We start from the raw sequence: 23,037 nt of genomic DNA, 5'->3' as shown, positions 1-23,037 counted from the left end.
TAAGTGAATATTTCTAATGTTATTTCTGACTTCTGTTGACTCCAACATGGCGGATATATTTTTGGCTTGTTTTTGTGTCTGAGCGCCGTACTCAGATTATTGCATGGTGTGCTTTTTCGGTAAAGCTTTTTTGAAATCTGACACAGCGGTTGCATTAAGGAGAAGTTTATCTAAAGTTCCATGCATAACACTTGTATTTTCATCAACATTTATGATAAGTATTTCTGTAAATTGATGTGGCTCTCTGCAAAATCACCGGAGGATTTGGAGGCAAAACATTACTGAACATAACGCGCCAATGTAAAATGAGATTTTTGGATATAAATATGAACTTTATCGAACAAAACATGCATGTATTGTGTAACATGAAGTCCTATGAGTGTCATCTGATGAAGATCATCAAATGTTAGTGATTAATGTTCTCTATTTCGGCTTTTTTTGACTCCTCTCTTTGGCTGGAAAAATAGCTGTGTTTTTTTTGTGACTAGGCGCTGATCTAACATAATCGTTTGGTGTGCTTTCGTTGTAAAGCCTTTTTGAAATCGGACACTGTGGTTGGATTAACGAGAATTTTATCTTTAAAATGGTGTAAAATACTTGTATGGTTGAGGAATTTTAATTATGAGATTTCTGTTGTTTGAATTTGGCGCTCTGCACTTTCACTGGCTGCTGTCATATCGAATCCGTTAACGGGATTTCAGCCGTAAGAAGTTTTAACATTGTTTACTTGTCTTAGCCACGTTTAATACCTTGACAATGTTTACTTGTCTTAGCCACATTTGATACCTTAACATTGTTTACTTGTCTTACCCATGTTTGATCCCTTAACATGGTTAAGTTGTCTAAGCCTTGTTTGATACCTTAAATCAAATCAAATCAAATGTATTTATATAGCCCTTCGTACATCAGCTGATATCTCAAAGTGCTGTACAGAAACCCAGCCTAAAACCCCAAACAGCAAGCAATGCATGTGAAAGAAGCACGGTGGCTAGGAAAAACTCCCTAGGAAAAACTCCCTAGAAAGGCCAAAAACCTAGGAAGAAACCTAGAGAGGAACCAGGCTATGAGGGGTAGCCAGTCCTCTTCTGGCTGTGCCGGGTGGATATTATAACAGAACATGGTCAAGATGTTAAAATGTTCATAAATGACCAGCATGGTGAAATAATAATAATCATAGTAGTTGTTGAGGTGCAACAAGCACGTCCGGTGAACAGGTCAGGGTTCCATAGCCGCAGGCAGAACAGTTGAAACTGGAGCAGCAGCACGGCCAGGTGGACTGGGGACAGCAAGGAGTCATCATGCCAGGTAGTCCTGAGGCATGGTACTAGGGCTCAGGTCCTCCGAGAAAAAGAAAGAAAGAGAGAAAGAGAGAATTAGAGAGAGCATATTTAAATTCACACAGGACACCGGATAAGACAAGAGAAATACTCCAGATGTAACAGACTGACCCTAGCCCCCCGACACATAAACTACTGCAGCATAAATACCGGAGGCTGAGACAGGAGGGATCAGAAGACACTGTGGCCCCATCCGATGATACCCCCGGACAGGGCCAAACAGGCAGGATATAACCCCACCCACTTTGCCAAAGCACAGCCCCCACACCACTGGAGGGATGTCTCCAACCACCAACTTACCGTCCTAAGACAAGGCCGAGTATAGCCCACAAAGATCTCCGCCACGGCACAACCCAAGGGGGGGGGCGCCAACCCAGACAGGAAGACCACGTCAGTGACTCAACCCACTCAAGTGACGCACCCCTCCCATGGACGGCATGGAAGAACACCAGTAAGCCAGTGACTCAGCCCCTGTAATAGGGTTAGAGGCAGAGAATCCCAGTGGAGAGAGATGGGAACCGGCAAGGCAGAGACAACTTAACATGGTTAAGTTGTCTTAGCCACGTTGGATCCCTTAACATTGTTTAGGTTTCTTAGCTGCCTTTGATACCTTAACATGGTTTACTTGTCTTAGCTGCCTTTGATACCTTAACATGGTTAAGTTGTCCTAGCCACGTTTGATATCTTAACATGGTTACAGTTGTATTAACAATATTATCTACTTTATTTGTATAACCCCATTCTATATTTCTTCTTTATTTTATTACCTTTTATTTATTATATTGCTGCAATACTCTCTCCTGTCCACTGTTATTGTACTTTTGTTTTGCTATTTACATTTTATGCTTGTCTATCTTAATTGTATATTTGTGTAGAAACATATTGTGTCTTTATCTTTCTACCTTTATTGTTTGATAAAAACATTTGTAAGAAATGTGTTGTATAAATACAGTTTGATTGATACAAAGTGAAAGTGTGGCTAGCTCAGTGTTGGGATGGGAATAGATCGGCCGAGATAGAACTTACCGTTTGTCAGACAGCACTGACAGGTGAAAGGGTGTAACTTTAAATTACATTTTTTTTAGGGTGTCGGATCAGTGAGTTCCAGGGTCAACACCCTTCTAGGGGGGTCAATGGGCATGCACACCCTATGGAGATTAAAACATGTTTTTGCTGTGAAATACAATTATCTGAGGTCCCTTAGTCAAGCAGTGAATTTCAAACACAGATTCAACAACATACACCAGGAGGTCTTCCCAATTCCTTGCAAAGAAGGGTACGTATTGGTAGATGGGTAAAAAAAAAAACGGAATATCCTATGAAGAATGGTGAAGTTATTAATTACACTGGATGGTGTATCAAATCACAGAGGCACCACAATGATACAGGTCTCCTTCCTAACTCAGTTGCCAGAAAGAAAGGAAACCACTCAAGGATTTCACCATGAGACAAACAGTTTAAAACAAGACACTAAACTATTATTGCAAAACATGTGGCCAAGCAATTAACTTCAGGATAAAAAAAAAAGAAACAGAATGGAACTAAGCGCATGCAAAATCCTAGAGAAACACCTGTTTCAGTCTGCTTTCCAACAAACACTGGGATATTATTTCACCTTTTAGCAGGACAATAACCTTAAACACAAGACCAAATCTACACTTGAGTGGGCTTACTAAGAAGACAGTGAATGTTCCTGAGTGGCAGAGTTACTTGAAAATCTATGGCAAGTCCTGAAGAAGGTTGTCTGGCAAGGATCAACAAACAATTTGTCAGAGCTTAAAGAGTTTTGAAAAGAATGATAGGTAAATGTTGCACAATAGAGGTGTGGAAAGAGACTTCCCCAGTAAGACTCACAGCTGTAATTGCTGCCGAAGGTGCTTCTATAGTTGGTGGGAATACTTATGTAAAACTTCCTGTCAATTGAATTGTGCACAGAGTTTCTACATAGAGATGCAAATCTGTTGATGATTTCACACCATTTAAATTAAGTTACCTAATTTCAGAAATGATGGTGGTATTCTTAATTTCACATACATTTTAACTAACCCTCTCCCGCATCTCAAAATAATTAACAATCTCTGACTAACACTCTTCCCAGTCCTAATAGTGATTATCTTTGTTCCAGATATCCCCTTAATTGATGGTGTGGAAGAGGCAGACAATGAGAGAGACCATAGTACAGACTCGAACGGTGAGTACAAAGCATAGATGTACAAGAGCAAACTTACAAAAAAATGTGAGTATGAAATTATATGAGACATACAGTACCCACAGTCAATGTTAGATTGGGTTAAATATTATACAACCGTGTTTGATCCCTTAACGATTCAGTTGTCTTTGCCATGTTTGATCCTTTAATAATGGTTTACTTGTCTTAGCCACGTTTGATCCCTTAACTTCTTTTGGCTGGGTGGCAGTATTGAGTAGCTTGGATGAAGAAGGTGCCCAGAGTAAACTGCCTGCTACTCAGGCCCAGAAGCGAAGATATGCATATTATTAGTAGATTTGGATAGAAAACACTCTGAAGTTTCTAAAACTGTTTGAATGATGTCTGTGAGTATAACAGAACTCATATGGTAGGCAACAACCTGAGACAAAATCCAACCAGGAAGTGGGAAATCTGAGGTTTGTAGTTTTTCAATTCTTGACCTATCCAATATACAGTGTCTGTGGGGTCATATTGCTCTTCCTAATGCTTCCACTAGATGTCAACTGTCTTTAGAACCTTGTTTGAGACTTCTACTGTGAAGTGGAGGGGAATAAGAGCTGATTGTATCAGGTGTCTACCAGATGGGCATGAGCTTCAGCCATGCGCGCGCCTGTGAGAGGTAGCTGAGTTCCATTGCATTTCTAAAGACAAAGGAATTCTCCGGTTGAAGTCTTATTGAAGATTTATGATAAAAACATCCTAAAGATTGATTCTATACATCGTTTGACATTTCTATGAACTGTAATGGAATTTTTTGAGTTTTCGTCTGGCCTGCGCGTCGTGAATTTGGATTTGTGAACTGAAGACGCGAACAAAAAGGAGGTATTTGGACAAAGGTTGGACTTTATCGAACAAAACAAACATTTATTGTGGAACTGGGATTCCTGGGAGTGCATTGTGATGAAGATCATCAAAGGTAAGTGAATATTTCTAATGTTATTTCTGACTTCTGTTGACTCCAACATGGCGGATATATTTTTGGCTTGTTTTTGTGTCTGAGCGCCGTACTCAGATTATTGCATGGTGTGCTTTTTCGGTAAAGCTTTTTTGAAATCTGACACAGCGGTTGCATTAAGGAGAAGTTTATCTAAAGTTCCTTGCATAACACTTGTATTTTCATCAACATTTATGATAAGTATTTCTGTAAATTGATGTGGCTCTCTGCAAAATCACCGGAGGATTTGGAGGCAAAACATTACTGAACATAACGCGCCAATGTAAAATGAGATTTTTGGATATAAATATGAACTTTATCGAACAAAACATGCATGTATTGTGTAACATGAAGTCCTATGAGTGTCATCTGATGAAGATCATCAAAGGTTAGTGATTAATGTTCTCTATTTCGGCTTTTTTTGACTCCTCTCTTTGGCTGGAAAAATGGCTGTGTTTTTTTGTGACTAGGCGCTGATCTAACATAATCGTTTGGTGTGCTTTCGCTGTAAAGCCTTTTTGAAATCGGACACTGTGGTTGGATTAACGAGAATTTTATCTTTAAAATGGTGTAAAATACTTGTATGGTTGAGGAATTTTAATTATGAGATTTCTGTTGTTTGAATTTGGCGCTCTGCACTTTCACTGGCTGCTGTCATATCGAATCCGTTAACGGGATTTCAGCCGTAAGAAGTTTTAACATTGTTTACTTGTCTTAGCCACGTTTAATACCTTGACAATGTTTACTTGTCTTAGCCACATTTGATACCTTAACATTGTTTACTTGTCTTAGCCACGTTTGATACCTTAAACTTCTTAGGGATCAAATCCCGTTAACGGGATCGATTTGACAACATCCGGTGAAATGGCAGAGCGCCAAATTCAAATTAAATTATTAGAAATATTTAACTTTCATACAATCACAAGTGCAATACACCAAATTACAGCCTAACTTCTTGTTAATCTAGCCACCATTTCAGATTTCAAAAAGGCTTTACGGCGAAAGCAAACCATGCTATTATCTGAGGACAGCAAACCATCAAAAAACACAGACAATCATATTTCATCCCGCCAGGCGTGACACAAAACTCAGAAATAACAATATAATTCATGCCTTACCTTTGACAAGCTTCTTCTGTTGGCACTCCAATATGTCCCATAAACATCACAAATGGTCCTTTTGTTAGATTAATTCCATCGTTATGTATCCAAAATGTCCATTTATTTGGCGCATTTGAGCCAGAAAAACACCAGTTCCAACTCGCGCAACATGACTACAAAATATCTATTAAGTTACCTGTAATCTTTGTCCAAACATTTCAAACAACTTTCCTAATACAACTTTAGGTATTTTTTAACGTAAATAATTGATCAAATTTAAGACAGGATAAACTGTGTTCAATACAGGACGAAAACAAAGTGGAGCGAGCCTTCAGGTCGTGCGCCTCAAACAAACAGTACACTTCACTCGACCCTCGTTCTGAACTGCACTACTTCTTCATTTCTCAAAGGAAAAACATCAACCAATTTCTAAAGACTGTTGACATCCAGTGAAAGCGATAGGAAATGCAAGCAAGTGCCTTATGAATCTAGATCCCCATAGAAAACCCATTGAAAAGAGAGTGACCTCAACAACAACAAAAAATCCTGGATGGTTTGTCCTCGAGGTTTCGCCTGCCACATAAGTTATGTTAAACTCACAGACATCATTCAAACACTGTTAGAAACTTCAGAGTGTTTTCTATCCACATCTACTAATAATATGCATATCCTAGCTTCTGGGCCTGAGTAGCAGGCAGTTTATTTTGGGCTTGCTTTTCATCCGGACGTGAAAATACCGCCCCCTAGCCTATAGAGGTTAACATTGTTTACATGTCCTAGCCACGATTGATCCCTTAACATTGTTTACTTGTCTTAGCCACGTTTGATACCTTAACATTGTTTACTTGTCTTAGCCACGTTTGATACCTTAACATTGTTTACTTGTCTTACCCATGTTTGATCCCTTAACATGGTTAAGTTGTCTAAGCCTTGTTTGATACCTTAAATCAAATCAAATCAAATGTATTTATATAGCCCTTCGTACATCAGCTGATATCTCAAAGTGCTGTACAGAAACCCAGCCTAAAACCCCAAACAGCATGCAATGCATGTGAAAGAAGCACGGTGGCTAGGAAAAACTCCCTAGGAAAAACTCCCTAGAAAGGCCAAAAACCTAGGAAGAAACCTAGAGAGGAACCAGGCTATGAGGGGTAGCCAGTCCTCTTCTGGCTGTGCCGGGTGGATATTATAACAGAACATGGTCAAGATGTTAAAATGTTCATAAATGACCAGCATGGTGAAATAATAATAATCATAGTAGTTGTTGAGGTGCAACAAGCACGTCCGGTGAACAGGTCAGGGTTCCATAGCCGCAGGCAGAACAGTTGAAACTGGAGCAGCAGCACGGCCAGGTGGACTGGGGACAGCAAGGAGTCATCATGCCAGGTAGTCCTGAGGCATGGTACTAGGGCTCAGGTCCTCCGAGAAAAAGAAAGAAAGAGAGAAAGAGAGAATTAGAGAGAGCATATTTAAATTCACACAGGACACCGGATAAGACAAGAAAAATACTCCAGATGTAACAGACTGACCCTAGCCCCCCGACACATAAACTACTGCAGCATAAATACTGGAGGGATCAGAAGACACTGTGGCCCCATCCGATGATACCCCCGGACAGGGCCAAACAGGCAGGATATAACCCCACCCACTTTGCCAAAGCACAGCCCCCACACCACTGGAGGGATGTCTCCAACCACCAATTTACCGTCCTAAGACAAGGCCGAGTATAGCCCACAAAGATCTCCGCCACGGCACAACCCAAGGGGGGGGGGGCGCCAACCCAGACAGGAAGACCACGTCAGTGACTCAACCCACTCAAGTGACGCACCCCTCCCATGGACGGCATGGAAGAACACCAGTAAGCCAGTGACTCAGCCCCTGTAATAGGGTTAGAGGCAGAGAATCCCAGTGGAGAGAGAGGGGAACCGGCAAGGCAGAGACAACTTAACATGGTTAAGTTGTCTTAGCCACGTTGGATCCCTTAACATTGTTTAGGTTTCTTAGCTGCCTTTGATACCTTAACATGGTTTACTTGTCTTAGCTGTCTTTGATACCTTAACATGGTTAAGTTGTCCTAGCCACGTTTGATATCTTAACATGGTTACAGTTGTATTAACAATATTATCTACTTTATTTGTATAACCCCATTCTATATTTCTTCTTTATTTTATTACCTTTTATTTATTATATTGCTGCAATACTCTCTCCTGTCCACTGTTATTGTACTTTTGTTTTGCTATTTACATTTTATTCTTGTCTATCTTAATTGTATATTTGTGTAGAAACATATTGTGTCTTTATCTTTCTACCTTTATTGTTTGATAAAAACATTTGTAAGAAATGTGTTGTATAAATACAGTTTGATTGATACAAAGTGAAAGTGTGGCTAGCTCAGTGTTGGGATGGGAATGGATCGGCCGAGATAGAACTTACCGTTTGTCAGACAGCACTGACAGGTGAAAGGGTGTAACTTTAAATTACATTTTTTTTAGGGTGTCGGATCAATGAGTTCCAGGGTCAACACCCTTCTAGGGGGGTCAATGGGCATGCCCACCCTATGGAGATTAAAACATGTTTTTGCTGTGAAATACAATTATCTGAGGTCCCTTAGTCAAGCAGTGAATTTCAAACACAGATTCAACAACATACACCAGGAGGTCTTCCCAATTCCTTGCAAAGAAGGGTACGTATTGGTAGATGGGTAAAAAAAACGGAATATCCTATGAAGAATGGTGAAGTTATTAATTACACTGGATGGTGTATCAAATCACAGAGGCACCACAATGATACAGGTCTCCTTCCTAACTCAGTTGCCAGAAAGAAAGGAAACCACTCAAGGATTTCACCATGAGACAAACAGTTTAAAACAAGACACTAAACTATTATTGCAAAACATGTGGCCAAGCAATTAACTTCAGGATAAAAAAAAAAAGAAACAGAATGGAACTAAGCGCATGCAAAATCCTAGAGAAACACCTGTTTCAGTCTGCTTTCCAACAAACACTGGGATATTATTTCACCTTTTAGCAGGACAATAACCTTAAACACAAGACCAAATCTACACTTGAGTGGGCTTACTAAGAAGACAGTGAATGTTCCTGAGTGGCAGAGTTACTTGAAAATCTATGGCAAGTCCTGAAGAAGGTTGTCTGGCAAGGATCAACAAACAATTTGTCAGAGCTTAAAGAGTTTTGAAAAGAATGATAGGTAAATGTTGCACAATAGAGGTGTGGAAAGAGACTTCCCCAGTAAGACTCACAGCTGTAATTGCTGCCGAAGGTGCTTCTATAGTTGGTGGGAATACTTATGTAAAACTTCCTGTCAATTGAATTGTGCACAGAGTTTCTACATAGAGATGCAAATCTGTTGATGATTTCACACCATTTAAATTAAGTTACCTAATTTCAGAAATGATGGTGGTATTCTTAATTTCACATACATTTTAACTAACCCTCTCCCGCATCTCAAAATAATTAACAATCTCTGACTAACACTCTTCCCAGTCCTAATAGTGATTATCTTTGTTCCAGATATCCCCTTAATTGATGGTGTGGAAGAGGCAGACAATGAGAGAGACCATAGTACAGACTCGAACGGTGAGTACAAAGCATAGATGTACAAGAGCAAACTTACAAAAAAATGTGAGTATGAAATTATATGAGACATACAGTACCCACAGTCAATGTTAGATTGGGTTAAATATTATACAACCGTGTTTGATCCCTTAACGATTCAGTTGTCTTTGCCATGTTTGATCCTTTAATAATGGTTTACTTGTCTTAGCCACGTTTGATCCCTTAACTTCTTTTGGCTGGGTGGCAGTATTGAGTAGCTTGGATGAAGAAGGTGCCCAGAGTAAACTGCCTGCTACTCAGGCCCAGAAGCGAAGATATGCATATTATTAGTAGATTTGGATAGAAAACACTCTGAAGTTTCTAAAACTGTTTGAATGATGTCTGTGAGTATAACAGAACTCATATGGTAGGCAACAACCTGAGACAAAATCCAACCAGGAAGTGGGAAATCTGAGGTTTGTAGTTTTTCAATTCTTGACCTATCCAATATACAGTGTCTGTGGGGTCATATTGCTCTTCCTAATGCTTCCACTAGATGTCAACTGTCTTTAGAACCTTGTTTGAGACTTCTACTGTGAAGTGGAGGGGAATAAGAGCTGATTGTATCAGGTGTCTACCAGATGGGCATGAGCTTCAGCCATGCGCGCGCCTGTGAGAGGTAGCTGAGTTCCATTGCATTTCTAAAGACAAAGGAATTCTCCGGTTGAAGTCTTATTGAAGATTTATGATAAAAACATCCTAAAGATTGATTCTATACATCGTTTGACATTTCTATGAACTGTAATGGAATTTTTTGAGTTTTCGTCTGGCCTGCGCGTCGTGAATTTGGATTTGTGAACTGAAGACGCGAACAAAAAGGAGGTATTTGGACAAAGGTTGGACTTTATCGAACAAAACAAACATTTATTGTGGAACTGGGATTCCTGGGAGTGCATTGTGATGAAGATCATCAAAGGTAAGTGAATATTTATAATGTTATTTCTGACTTCTGTTGACTCCAACATGGCGGATATATTTTTGGCTTGTTTTTGTGTCTGAGCGCCGTACTCAGATTATTGCATGGTGTGCTTTTTCGGTAAAGCTTTTTTGAAATCTGACACAGCGGTTGCATTAAGGAGAAGTTTATCTAAAGTTCCATGCATAACACTTGTATTTTCATCAACATTTATGATAAGTATTTCTGTAAATTGACGTGGCTCTCTGCAAAATCACCGGAGGATTTGGAGGCAAAACATTACTGAACATAACGCGCCAATGTAAAATGAGATTTTTGGATATAAATATGAACTTTATCGAACAAAACATGCATGTATTGTGTAACATGAAGTCCTATGAGTGTCATCTGATGAAGATCATCAAAGGTTAGTGTTCTCTATTTCGGCTTTTTTTGACTCCTCTCGTTGGCTGGAAAAATGGCTGTGTTTTTTTGTGACTAGGCGCTGATCTAACATAATCGTTTGGTGTGCTTTCGCTGTAAAGCCTTTTTGAAATCGGACACTGTGGTTGGATTAACGAGAATTTTATCTTTAAAATGGTGTAAAATACTTGTATGGTTGAGGAATTTTAATTATGAGATTTCTGTTGTTTGAATTTGGCGCTCTGCACTTTCACTGGCTGCTGTCATATCGAATCCGTTAACGGGATTTCAGCCGTAAGAAGTTTTAACATTGTTTACTTGTCTTAGCCACATTTGATACCTTAACATTGTTTACTTGTCTTAGCCACGTTTGATACCTTAAACTTCTTAGGGATCAAATCCCGTTAACGGGATCGATTTGACAACATCCGGTGAAATGGCAGAGCGCCAAATTCAAATTAAATTATTAGAAATATTTAACTTTCATACAATCACAAGTGCAATACACCAAATTACAGCCTAACTTCTTGTTAATCTAGCCACCATTTCAGATTTCAAAAAGGCTTTACGGCGAAAGCAAACCATGCTATTATCTGAGGACAGCAAACCATCAAAAAACACAGACAATCATATTTCATCCCGCCAGGCGTGACACAAAACTCAGAAATAACAATATAATTCATGCCTTACCTTTGACAAGCTTCTTCTGTTGGCACGCCAATATGTCCCATAAACATTACAAATGGTCCTTTTGTTAGATTAATTCCATCGTTATGTATCCAAAATGTCCATTTATTTGGCGCATTTGATCCAGAAAAACACCAGTTCCAACTCGCGCAACATGACTACAAAATATCTATTAAGTTACCTGTAATCTTTGTCCAAACATTTCAAACAACTTTCCTAATACAACTTTAGGTATTTTTTAACGTAAATAATTGATCAAATTTAAGACAGGATAAACTGTGTTCAATACAGGACGAAAACAAAGTGGAGTGAGCCTTCAGGTCGTGCGCCTCAAACAAACAGTACACTTCACTCGACCCTCGTTCTGAACTGCACTACTTTTTCACTTCTCAAAGGAAAAACATCAACCAATTTCTAAAGACTGTTAACATCCAGTGGAAGCGATAGGAGCTGCCAGCCAGTGCCTTATGAATCTAGATCCCCATAGAATACCCATTGAAAGAGAGTGACCTCCCCAAAAAAATTCCTGGATGGTTTGTCCTCGGGGTTTCGCCTGCTAAATAAGTTATGTTATACTCACAGACATCATTCAAACACCTTTAGAAACTTCTGAGTGTTTTCTATCCACATCTACTAATAATATGCATATCCTAGCTTCTGGGCCTGAGTAGCAGGCAGTTTACTTTGGGCACGCTTTTAATCCGGATGTGAAAATACCGCCCCCTAGCCTAGAGAGCTTAACATTGTTTACATGTCCTAGCCACGTTTGATCCCTTATTAACATTGTTTACTTGTCTTAGCCACGTTTGATACCTTAACATTGTTTACTTGTCTTAGCCACGTTTGATACCTTAACATTGTTTACTTGTCTTAGCCACATTTGATACCTTAACATTGTTTACTTGTCTTAGCCACATTTGATACCTTAACATTGTTTTGGTTTCTTAGCCGTGTTAGATCCTTTAACACGGTTCACTTGTCGTAGACGTGTTTGATCCTGTTATTACAAACTCAACGGACACTATGAAAGCTTTAAACCAATTTTATTCTGCACATAACTTCAATATTAGACAAAAAACATGGTTTCACCCGTGGTAGTATACATACATCTCCTCATTATTGCTAAACATTGCATCATTATTGCTGAGCAGGGAGCTGAGTGAAATGAGCCTTCAACGCTTCCTACCCTTATCACTAAATGTGATCGTTTTCCCTGCACTCAGCCCCTCCCAAGCTTCATTATAGCACCCCTCATATCTCTATTATAACTAATGATTAATAATAGTTAAAGCTCAGAAACTAACATAATGTACTTGTCTTAGCCGTGTTTGACCCCTTAACATTATGGATTGTGCCGGCTCAGCGCTCCTGGTCTCCGGTGCGTCTCTTCGGCCCAGGATATCCTGCGCCGGCTCTGCGCACTGTCTCCGGTGCGCCTTCACAGCCCAGTATAACCTGTACCGGCTCCACGCACGAAGCCTCCAGTGATGATCCATGGCCCGACGCCTCCAGTGATGATCCATGGCCCGAAGCCTCCAGTGATGATCCATGGCCCAAAGCCTCCAGTGATGATCCATGGCTCGAAGCCTCCAGTGACGATCCATGGCTCGAAGCCTCCAGCGACGATTCATGGCACGAAGCCTCCAGCGACGGTCCCCGGTCCGAAGCCTCCAGCGACGGACCCCGGTCCGGAGCCTCCAGCGACGGTCCCCGGTCCGGAGCCTCCAGCGACGGTCCCCGGTCCGGAGCCTCCAGCGACGGTCCCCGGTCCGGAGCCTCCAGCGACGGTCCCCGGTCCGGAGCCTCAAGCAGAGCGGGGTCTGCGTCCCGCACCGGAGCCTCCTCTATAGGTTCAGGTTTGCGGCCGGAGTCCGCACCTTTGGGGGGGTACTGTCACGCCCTGATGTTAGAGAGCCTTTTTTATTCTCTATTTTGTTAGGTCAGGGTGTGACTTGGGTGGGCATATCTAAGTTTCTATTTCTTTGTTGGCCTAGTATGGTTCTCAATCTGAGGCAGCTGTTTCTCGTTGTCTCTGATTGTGGATCATACTTAGGCAGCCCTTTTTCCCACCTGTGATTGTGGGATCTTGTTTTTGTGTAGTGCCTGTGAGCACACCATTACTTTACGTTTCGTTTGCTTCTGTATTTGTTTTGGTGAGTTTTATTTATTAAATCATGTGGAACTCTACGCACGCTGTGCCTTGGTCCATTTCTTCAGATGATCGTAACATTTTGACTCTTTAGACAGAAACTGCTTGTTTATTATTGATGAATATTGAATTGAATGTCCTCTGAAGGTACATTTAAAGGTCTCCCAAACAATAACGGGATTTGCTGAACCTATATTATACTGGAAAAATTCAGTTATAAGTTATTTTGTCTTAGTTAAAACTAAGTTGTCCTCCAGTAAACTTTGATTAAATTTCCACGTGGAAAATCTATAAGAGTTATGTGAAGGCCAATTAGATGATGATCCGATCGCATTCTGTCTCCTATTAAAACTTTTTTAACCTTTGATGCAAGAGAGAGGCAAGAAAGTATTCAAGACGACTAGCTTGATTAAGTCTCCTCCATGTATATATCACTAGGTCAGGGTTTTTTGGTCTCCAAATACCCACTATTTCTAATGTGTCCATAAAATGTGTGATTTCCTTAAAGGCACGGTGATGATAGTTTGTAGAGTGATTACCTTTACGGTCCATTGAGGTACTTAACACTGTGTTATAAGTCTCCCACCATAATGATTTGATCATTTGTTGCCTGTAAGTTCAATAAATTGGTATAAATGTTTTCGAAGAAGTATGGATCATCCTGATTTGGACCATATAGATTAATGAGCCAAATCTCTTGTTCGTCCACTTTCATATTCAAGAAGATCCACCTTCCTTCCTGACTACTTGCACATTCAGATCAAGATTTTTGTTAATTAATATCATTACCTTTTTGAGTTCCTATGTCCATGACAGAAAATTATTTCACCACCCCAGTCCTTTTCCCACGCAACTTCATCTAAGGATGTAGATTGATTTTCCTGTAAACAGTATATGTTATATTCCTTTTCTTTTACCCATGTATAGGCTATAATGTGTGCATGTATAAGAGTAAGACTATAATGTGTGCTGTCCAAATCAATAATAACTCAATTTGCATGGTTGAGTGTCTATGTGTGTAACATGTATTGCGTATAGCTTTAATATTCATGATGATAATTGTAATCCATATCGTATCACTATCATAGTTGCATCATAATTACCTTTAACATCATTGAATAACACACCCCAGCATTTCCATAGCAATTGACGTTTCACATGATCATGAAAGACACCTTGCATTACTCTAGAGACGGCTCCACTACAGTACAAATGTATTCCGTACAATATGTTATTATTCCCCAATGCCCCTATTCTGATATCTTCCCTTGCTTGTTGTAAACATATATAAACGTGTAGACAAATACATAAAAAAGATAAACAAACAAGAAACATATTAAATTATTAAACAGTTCTCGACAATAGAGAGAGTGAGAGAAGAGAGTGGAGAAAAGAGAGAGAGTGAGAGAAGAGAGCGAGATCAGGTGTGTGTGTGTGTATGTATAAGTCCGTATATGTAAGCGAGCATGTAATTGGTCGTGTGTCATATCCATTTCATAGTGTTCAGATATTTTTAAAGTTGCCATACTTTCTTTTTTTCATAACCTGAAGTCCCTGTAGAATGTAGTACAGCCATGGTGTTATGGAGCTGTCTCGGAATAGCTGTCCATCTATAAAGAGTTTATCCACAATGAGAAAGGCACGCTTACCCTTCTCCCTCTGTTGCCTTTGTACCAGATACTGCTTCTTGTGACATTTGTTTATCTCCCTTGGAAATGGATAATTGAGACCGAATTTGGTCCCTTTAAACTCCCTTCCTCTGCTTTTGATCAGCTCCTTTTGTTGGTAGTGTTCAAATTTTGTGATGATCAGTCTGGGACCCTTGGTCTTGTCACTCTGAGCTCCAAGTCTGTGTACTCGGTGGAAAGCCACCTTGTTTAAAGTCACTATAAGAAGTTTCAAGGCGGATTGCATCAATTCTTTGATCGTGCCCTCAGGATTATTGGATGAGTCCTCAGAAATCCCACAAAAAAAAAATGTTCACGCATGCTATGACTTTGTATGTCTAGTAGCGACTCGTTCATCACCCTGTTTTCCCTGAGTAGACAATCCATGTTGGAATCGTGGATTTTTACCTTGGCTGTGAGTGCCTTGTTCTCTCCTTGGAGTGTGAGAATTTCACTCTGGCTAAACTCCAAATTCCCCCTCAGCCCTGCTACCTCCTCACACAACTTTTCCAGTGTTGCATGGATTCCAGCCAGAGCACTAGCCTCTACTTCAACGTTAAGTAAATCATCCGTGTCTGTAGATTAATCTGTTTTTCTTTTTTTTGTCGGGTTAAAGTTATTTTGTGAGGTAGTCGTTCCAAGGTTTTCCAGGGTTTTTCTTTATTTTTACTATTTTCTACATTGTGGAATAACAGTGAAGACATTAAAACAATGAAATAACACATATGGAATCATGTAGTAACCCAAAAAAATGTTAAACAAATCGAAATGTATTTTCTATTTGAGATTCTTCAAAGTAGCCACCCTTTGCCTTGATGACAGCTTTGCACACTCTTGGCATTCTCTAAACCAGTTTTAGCTGGAATGCTTTTCCAACAGTCTTGAAGGAGTTCCCACATATGCTGAGCACTTGTTGGCTGCATTTCCTTCACTCTGCAGTCCAACCCATCCCAAACCATCTCAATTGGGTTGAGGTCAGCTGATTGTGGAGGCTAGGTCATCTGATGCAGCACTCCATCACTCTCCTTCTTGGTCAAATAGCCCTTCACAGCCTGGAGGTGTGTTGGGTCATTGTCCTGTTGAAAACAAATTATAGTCCCACTAAGCGCAAACCAGATGGGACGTCTTCACTATTTTAGCTGCACAGCTTATTTTAAATGTATTTTTTTATGTTTTTATATTTAATACATTTGCAAAAATGTCAAAAAATCTGTTTTTGCTTTGTCATGACGGGGTATTGTGTGTAAATTGATGAGGAACATGTTTTATTTAATCAATTTTAGAATAAGGCTGTAACGTAACAAAATGTGGAAAAAGTCAAGGGGTCTGAATACTTTCCGAATGCACTGTATACAGTACACTCACCGAATAGTTTAGGTACACCACCCCGTTCATGAAAATTGATTGCTCCTACAGACAGTGAGTCACATGGCCAAAATGGATGTAGCAAAATCCCTACAGACGGATTTTGATGGGGATTTATTATTATTATGGTAATTAGGTTCAAGTGTGGGATTGTCGATCAACTGTAGACGGTTAAATGCAACAACAAAACAGTTTCTAAAAAGCTATGTATTTATATTGTTTTTGAAAAATCGAGTTAGTTTACAAGCACGATAGCTGTATTTTTAGTTTATGGAAAAAAGTGTCTCAGCTGTTCAAAACAAATGACGGTACTGACTGAAGTGAAGTCACAGTATGCATTGGCGAAATGGCCACGAAATGCGCAGACGCAACTCCACAAGTCGGAAGACACTAGAAACAGGAAAACTCACCTCCACAGGTAGGAGGAGGCTAGGGACAGGTAAGACTCACCTCCACAGGTAGCAGGCAGCTAGGGACAGGTAAGACACACCTCCACAGGCAAGACACACCTCCACAGGTAGGAGGAGGCTAGGGACAGGTAAGACGCACCTCCACAGGTAAGACAGGGCTAGGGACAGGTAAGACGCACCTCCACAGGTAAGACAGGGCTAGGGATAGGTAAGACACACCTCCACAGGTAGGAGGCAGCTTGGGACAGGTAACACAAACCTCCACAGGTCGGAGGCTAAGGACAGGTAAGACAGACCTCCAGAGGTAAGAGGAGGCTAGGAACAGGAAGACACGGCTCCACAGGTAGGAGGAGGTTTAGTGTTGTGTCTTTGGCATCATTAAAAGTGAAGACTGTTATTTTATCAAATCAATTCTCTGTAATTATTTTTACGTGATTAACTAGGAAGTCAGGGCACCAAGAAAAATCTTCAGATTACAAAGTTATAGTTTTCCTGATATAACTCTTCAGATATTTTAATATCTGATAAATTAGTTTTCTAATTAATGAATTATTCTTTACCTCACGTTAGTCTCATTCCAAACGTCGTAAATTGTTGGTTATCTGCATGAACCCAGCCTTTTCTATAAATCATCATCAATTGTCTTAGTAATTTATTTACTAACTAAATAATCACAGAAATGCATAAACAAACAACAGTAGCTATGGTTACAAGGTGGTGATAAGGGAGGTTTCCTAGTGGGCTAAGCCGATATGACGGCTTGGTGGACAAAGGGAAGTGTGGACTGGGAAGGGCGGGAAACACCAGAGGGATCACTACACAGTAGATAATTATATTAATTGAAATGCTAATCCTTTGCACATGAACGCTCACTCATTCAGGAATAATTGCAATCAATATATATTTACGCCCAGTGTGTTGTCGAGATTTCTGTTGGAATCGTCTGTCTGCGGAGAATCAGTTCATCAGCGTCTCTCTCTCTGCTTCCTGAAGATCAAATTATTTTTATGGTTAGGATGAATACTTCAGAGTACCATTCAGAAATGTTCTCATAGAATAGATGTTTCGTCGGTTGTCAGTATTCGCAATCCTAGGCTTACATAATTTCTAGCTGCAGACTAGTAATTAGTACCTAAGATTTGCTCTTATTCTGTCGGGATCGATAGTCTCAGAGTTTAACCATTTCCCGCTGTGCAGCCAATGCTCCACGTGGTATGATTAGGAATTTAACAACCATTACAACCTTAGCTTCCACTGAGGTTTTTGTGGTCTGAAGAGGATTTCCTCAGGATGGGGTTTTATTCGTAACATTTGAAATGGCGGTTCTATGACGCCAGATCATGTCTGTGCTCATGGGGGCTGGCCAATGATATAGTTAAACTTTAAAATAAATCAAATCAAATCAAATGTAATTATATAGCCCTTCGTACATCAGCTGATATCTCAAAGTGCTGTACAGAAACCCAGCCTAAAACCCCAAACAGCAAGCAATGCATGTGAAAGAAGCACGGTGGCTAGGAAAAACTCCCTAGGAAAAACTCCCTAGAAAGGTAAAAAAATAATACAATTCTCTCACATTAATGGTTTAACATCACATTACATAATTTCACATAGTTTCATCTTTACTCATTCATTTTATACAAGAATTAGATGCAAACCCCAAAATTAAGAAATGTACACATTCAGAGATATAGTTATGTGTGTTAACTGTCCTCTCTGAGGTCACCAAATGAAACACACTCGTCATACCTGTCCCTTAAGTGTCCACAAACCATTCCCACCTCCTCACAAGTGGACATTTTGTTTCAAATTCCCATTTTGGGGATTTAGGAGTTCGTCATGTGAAATCCTTTGTTCTCTCTGTGTCTCTCTTTCTGCATGGCTAGGGGCAGAGAGTCTCCGCCAGGAATTTCTGACCTGAGATAACAGAACCTGTGTGTGGTGTGTGTGTGTGTGTGAGAGAGGGAGATGCCACTATCTATACCCAGAAAGGGCCACGTCATGACACTAGAGACAGGAAGACACACCTTTCCCAGGCAGGACGAGGCTAGGGACATGTAGGACAAACCTCTACAAGTCAGAGGAAGCTAGGGACATGTAGGAAAGACAGGTACAAGTGGGATACCTAAGCAAGGACACGTACTGGAGACAGAGATTACCAGGTAATGGTTTATGTTTCACTTTATGTTTCACTTCATGTGACTTCAGGTGACCTGTCTGTGTTGCTGGGGGCGGGTGCTGCTGGAATGGGTCTCCTCGCGGTCCTAGCGCTAACCTACAGGTCAGACGCATAGATGAAACATCAGTCTTTAGTATGTTTTAAGTGCCCGTGTAAAGTTGCTTTGTAATTTACCCCCTGGCTACATATAGTAAATATGGCTTTATTCCTGTTTATTTGGCTGTTTGAAAGTTTGACGTGGGCAATCGTATTTCAGGAGGTTGGGTTGATAAAACTGCCTGTAAGGTTTTGTTATGTGTTGTTATGCCCTCAGGAGAATGCATGTCAAGAGGTCATGGAATTTAAATCCGGAGAACACACCAGAACTCATGCTAACATACTTGGTGAGTTTCAATGTACACACAAAAGGGTTACTAGTTTTTCATTTTGTCCCCGTAGGGGAAGCCTTTCTTGGGCTGTGAAGAACCTTTTTATAGTGGTTCTTTGAATAACTATTTGTATAACCAGTTGTTGAATTGAGGACGGTCCTACCAAGAACAAGAGGGTTATTCATTACACTGGGTTCTTGGTTCCATCCCTGTAGGGCAGAGCCCTTTTGGGTTCTACGCAGAACCCTCTCATGAAAAACCCTCTGGTTCCAGGTAGAACCAATTACAGGTTCTACAGTTATACTTATAGGATTCTTCAGATGCGCTTGTGGCACACACTGTTAAAAATTGTCTGTAATTTGTTACCAGCTACTGAGTTGCAGTAAATATTCAGTAACAACTTATTTTTTTAAACTGAACTGTATTTGTATAGTTGAATTACGGTGTTATTGTTGTAACATGACATTATGCTGCTGATTTGTCATTGTTTTAAAAATATTTATTGTATTTTTACTGCAATTCAGTATCCAGGAATATATTGTAATTTAGCAGGATTTTTGTACCTTTTATTTAACTAAGCAAGTCATTAAGAACAAATGCTTATTTACAATGACGGCCTAGGAACAGTGGGCTAACTGCCTTGTTCAGGGGCAGAATGACAGATTTTTACCTTGTCAGCTCAGGGATTGCGATCTAGCAACCTTTCGGTTGCCAGCCCAATGCTCTAACCACTAGGTTACCTGTATAATCTTGTAAAATGATGTATTCTGAGCACACTTGGGACTAAATCTCTATTGGGATTTGAACTTGGTTACCAGTGACCTGAATTCCCTGCTGCACCATCAGGTCTGTGGCATTGATAAAGATTGGCCACAGATTTATTGGCAAGAATAAATTTCTGCAATTTGCTAAAAGTTGCCCAAAATGAAATCAATAATTGTGCGATTATCTGACAAACCAAAGTAAAAGGGGCAGTGCTCAGGGAGCCTTGACGTCAAGTATGGATATACGCTCTGGAGATTTTAATTGGCAACCTCTTGGTCAGGAGTGCGTTAATGTTTCTGCCACCAGATACATATTTATATCAAGAACATGTATTTACACTCTCAAGAATATGGGTACAGCTAGGGTATAGTGTACATGTATCCTAAAAGGTACCGACTACAAAGAATGCTTACTATCTGTCAAATAATGTTATCCGTTATCTTGTAATCAGAAAAGTTCATTGAAGGAACAGTAAGTTACTGGCAGTTAATTTAATACATTTTACAATAATTTACTGACATCTGGTTGCCAGTAAGTTGCTGGCAGTTAGTTGCCAGTGCAGTATTAGCAATTACTGCCATAACTCACTGAAAGCTTGTTGCCAGTTAGGTAATGCAAAATTCACATCAACTTCCAGAAAATTGACTTCCTTTAATTTCCTGTGAAATGCAGAATGCGGCTCTTTATTGTAACATGGTCTTACAAAGATTGCAGAACTAACAGTGTCAAAAGAGGTGCTCTACCTTAACAACATAACCATCCAACCACTTAAACTGGTACAACACTTCCACTGATGGTGGGCACAAATATACATCTTATTAGATCACTCCCCCAAATATGCTAATTTGGCCAACTGGTACATTGCCCCCACCTACATTTCAAAGTGCAGTGATGATTGTACCTTATGTTCAAAATATTGGGTAGGAAAATTTTACTTTATACTAGATTATCCACACAGTACCGTGTGAGTTCCTATGTGTACTTGGTACTGTACCATTGGTACTGTACCATATGTGAAGGTACAGTACCAAATCTGTATACCTTTGAGATTTTTTTACCCCAGGGAACAACACTAACTGTAGCCTTATTTTTGAGAGTGTGTGGATATACAATGCCTTCAGGAAGTATTCACACCTCTTGACTTTATTCACATTTTGTTGTGTTACAAAGTGGGATAAAAATGTATTTATTTGTATTTTTTTTTGTCAACGATCTACACCAAATTTGCCCCAAACATAATACTTTGTGTTCAGGACCAAAAGTTATTTGCTTTGCCACATTTTTTGCAGTATTACTTTAGTGCCTTGTGGCAAACAGGATGCATGTTTTGGAATATTTGTATTCTGTACATGTTTCTCTATTTTTCACTCTCTCAATTAGGTTAGTATTGTGGAGTAACTACAAGTCTTAGAGACTAACCCAGAAAAACTAACATCTGTAATTGCTGCCAAAGGTGCATCTCCATTATTGACTCAGGGGTGTGAATACTGTAAATGAGATATTTCTGTATTTAATGTAATACATTTGCTACAATTCCTTTAAAAAAAACTCACTTTGTCATTATGGGGTATTGTGTGTAGATTATGATGTATTTATTTTACCTTTTATTTAACTAGGCAAATCAGTTAAGAGCAAATTCTTATTTGCAATGACGGTGAGAAAAGAGATATTAATACTTTATTAAGACTTAACTTTACATCAAGTGTCCCTAAGCACTTCTATTTTTACGTTGTCAGACAATCGGACAATTATTGACTTGATTCTGGCCAACTTTTAGCAAAGTGCAGAAATGTATTCTTGTCATTAAATCTGTGGCCTATCTCTGTCACAACGTTGGTGGTGTAGCAAGAACATTTCAGTTTGCTGGCAACCAAAAGATTCCATTGGTTACACATCTCAACCTCACCCCTTTTCTCAGTGCACACACAAACACACAGCCCATCCCTCTGTCTTTGTGTGCCAGAACAATTGTGTGGCCAACGAGGAAGCAACAGAAGAAACCACAGCAGAACATGTAAGGAACGTGGAACCAATCTTTGTAGAACCCTAGAGGAACATAAATACAGAACACAGGATGGACTGGAGATGTTTCTTTTCAATTGTCTTTCGTTTTAAACCAGGGTTATCTTCACGTCACACGACTTAGGCACTAGCTATGTCACTCCCTGCTACCAACACACAACCCCTACCACAATGTCCTAGCGGACCAAACTGATTCAAAACTAGTAGTCAATTGAATTTTCAAAGCCAAGTGGTTTGATTTTATTTCTATGAATGTGAAAAATGTAGAGAAAAAAAACACTGCTCAGCTCAGGATGGTTGTGGAGTTAAACCAACTACAGGACAAACAAATTAATTAAATTTCCATGCATGGCATCTAACTCAACTTCACACATATTCCTTAAACATCAAAACACATATCCCACACATCTGTGACACACAGCAACACTGAATAATAAGATACACTGTACATATAAACTATATTTGGTTAGAAAATATTAACATCATTGGATTGTTTCAGCAGTCTATTATTAAGATCTGGCTGGCCTACCTTATATCCATCTCTGGCAACTGATTCTGGTTTTACCTATTAAATATATTCCTATTGAATGCTCTCTAAGAAATGTACCATTGCTCATCAGACCATAATTTGTAAATAAATAAATAAATAAATAAATAATTCCTTATATCTGCAACCTGTTGCACTTGTTTCTATCCTTTAATTTGTGTTGTACTCCTCTAGAACCCTTAAAATCATCTCTAGACCTGCTGTTTAATTTGTGTTGTACTCCCCTAGAACCCTTAAAATCATCTCTAGACCTGCTGTTTAATTTGTGTTGTACTCCCCTAGAACCCTTAAAATAATCTCTGAACCTGCTGTTTAATTTGTATTGTACTCCCCTAGAACCCTTAAAATAATCTTTGAACCTGCTGT

The 23,037-nt window shown here is 39.7% G+C and overlaps 1 protein-coding gene across 6 annotated transcripts in view; it reads left to right on the top strand.

Moving 5' to 3' along the window:
* Positions 1–22,798, top strand: part of LOC106563869 (uncharacterized) — an 83,667-nt gene extending 60,869 nt beyond the window's left edge. For 3 of the 6 annotated variants that reach the window (XM_045690230.2, XM_082958325.1, XM_082958323.1), the window contains 4 exons: positions 9,111–9,176; positions 18,999–19,071; positions 19,283–19,352; positions 22,021–22,798. In XM_045690230.2, coding sequence (XP_045546186.2) covers positions 9,111–9,176; positions 18,999–19,071; positions 19,283–19,352; positions 22,021–22,152 — 341 coding nt within the window. In that variant the 3' untranslated portion in view covers positions 22,153–22,798. The remainder of the gene's footprint in view (positions 1–9,110; positions 9,177–18,998; positions 19,072–19,282; positions 19,353–22,020) is intronic. The other 3 variants (XM_082958324.1, XM_082958326.1, XM_082958327.1) reach the window with 3 other exon arrangements.
* Positions 22,799–23,037: the final 239 nt, after the last annotated feature.

Source organism: Salmo salar, chromosome 11, assembly GCF_965601325.2.
Source record: "Salmo salar chromosome 11, fSalSal1, whole genome shotgun sequence".
NCBI classification, from domain to species: Eukaryota; Metazoa; Chordata; class Actinopteri; order Salmoniformes; family Salmonidae; genus Salmo; species Salmo salar.
Note: the sequence above shows the minus strand (reverse complement) of the source record. Positions and strands in the feature narration are given on the sequence as shown.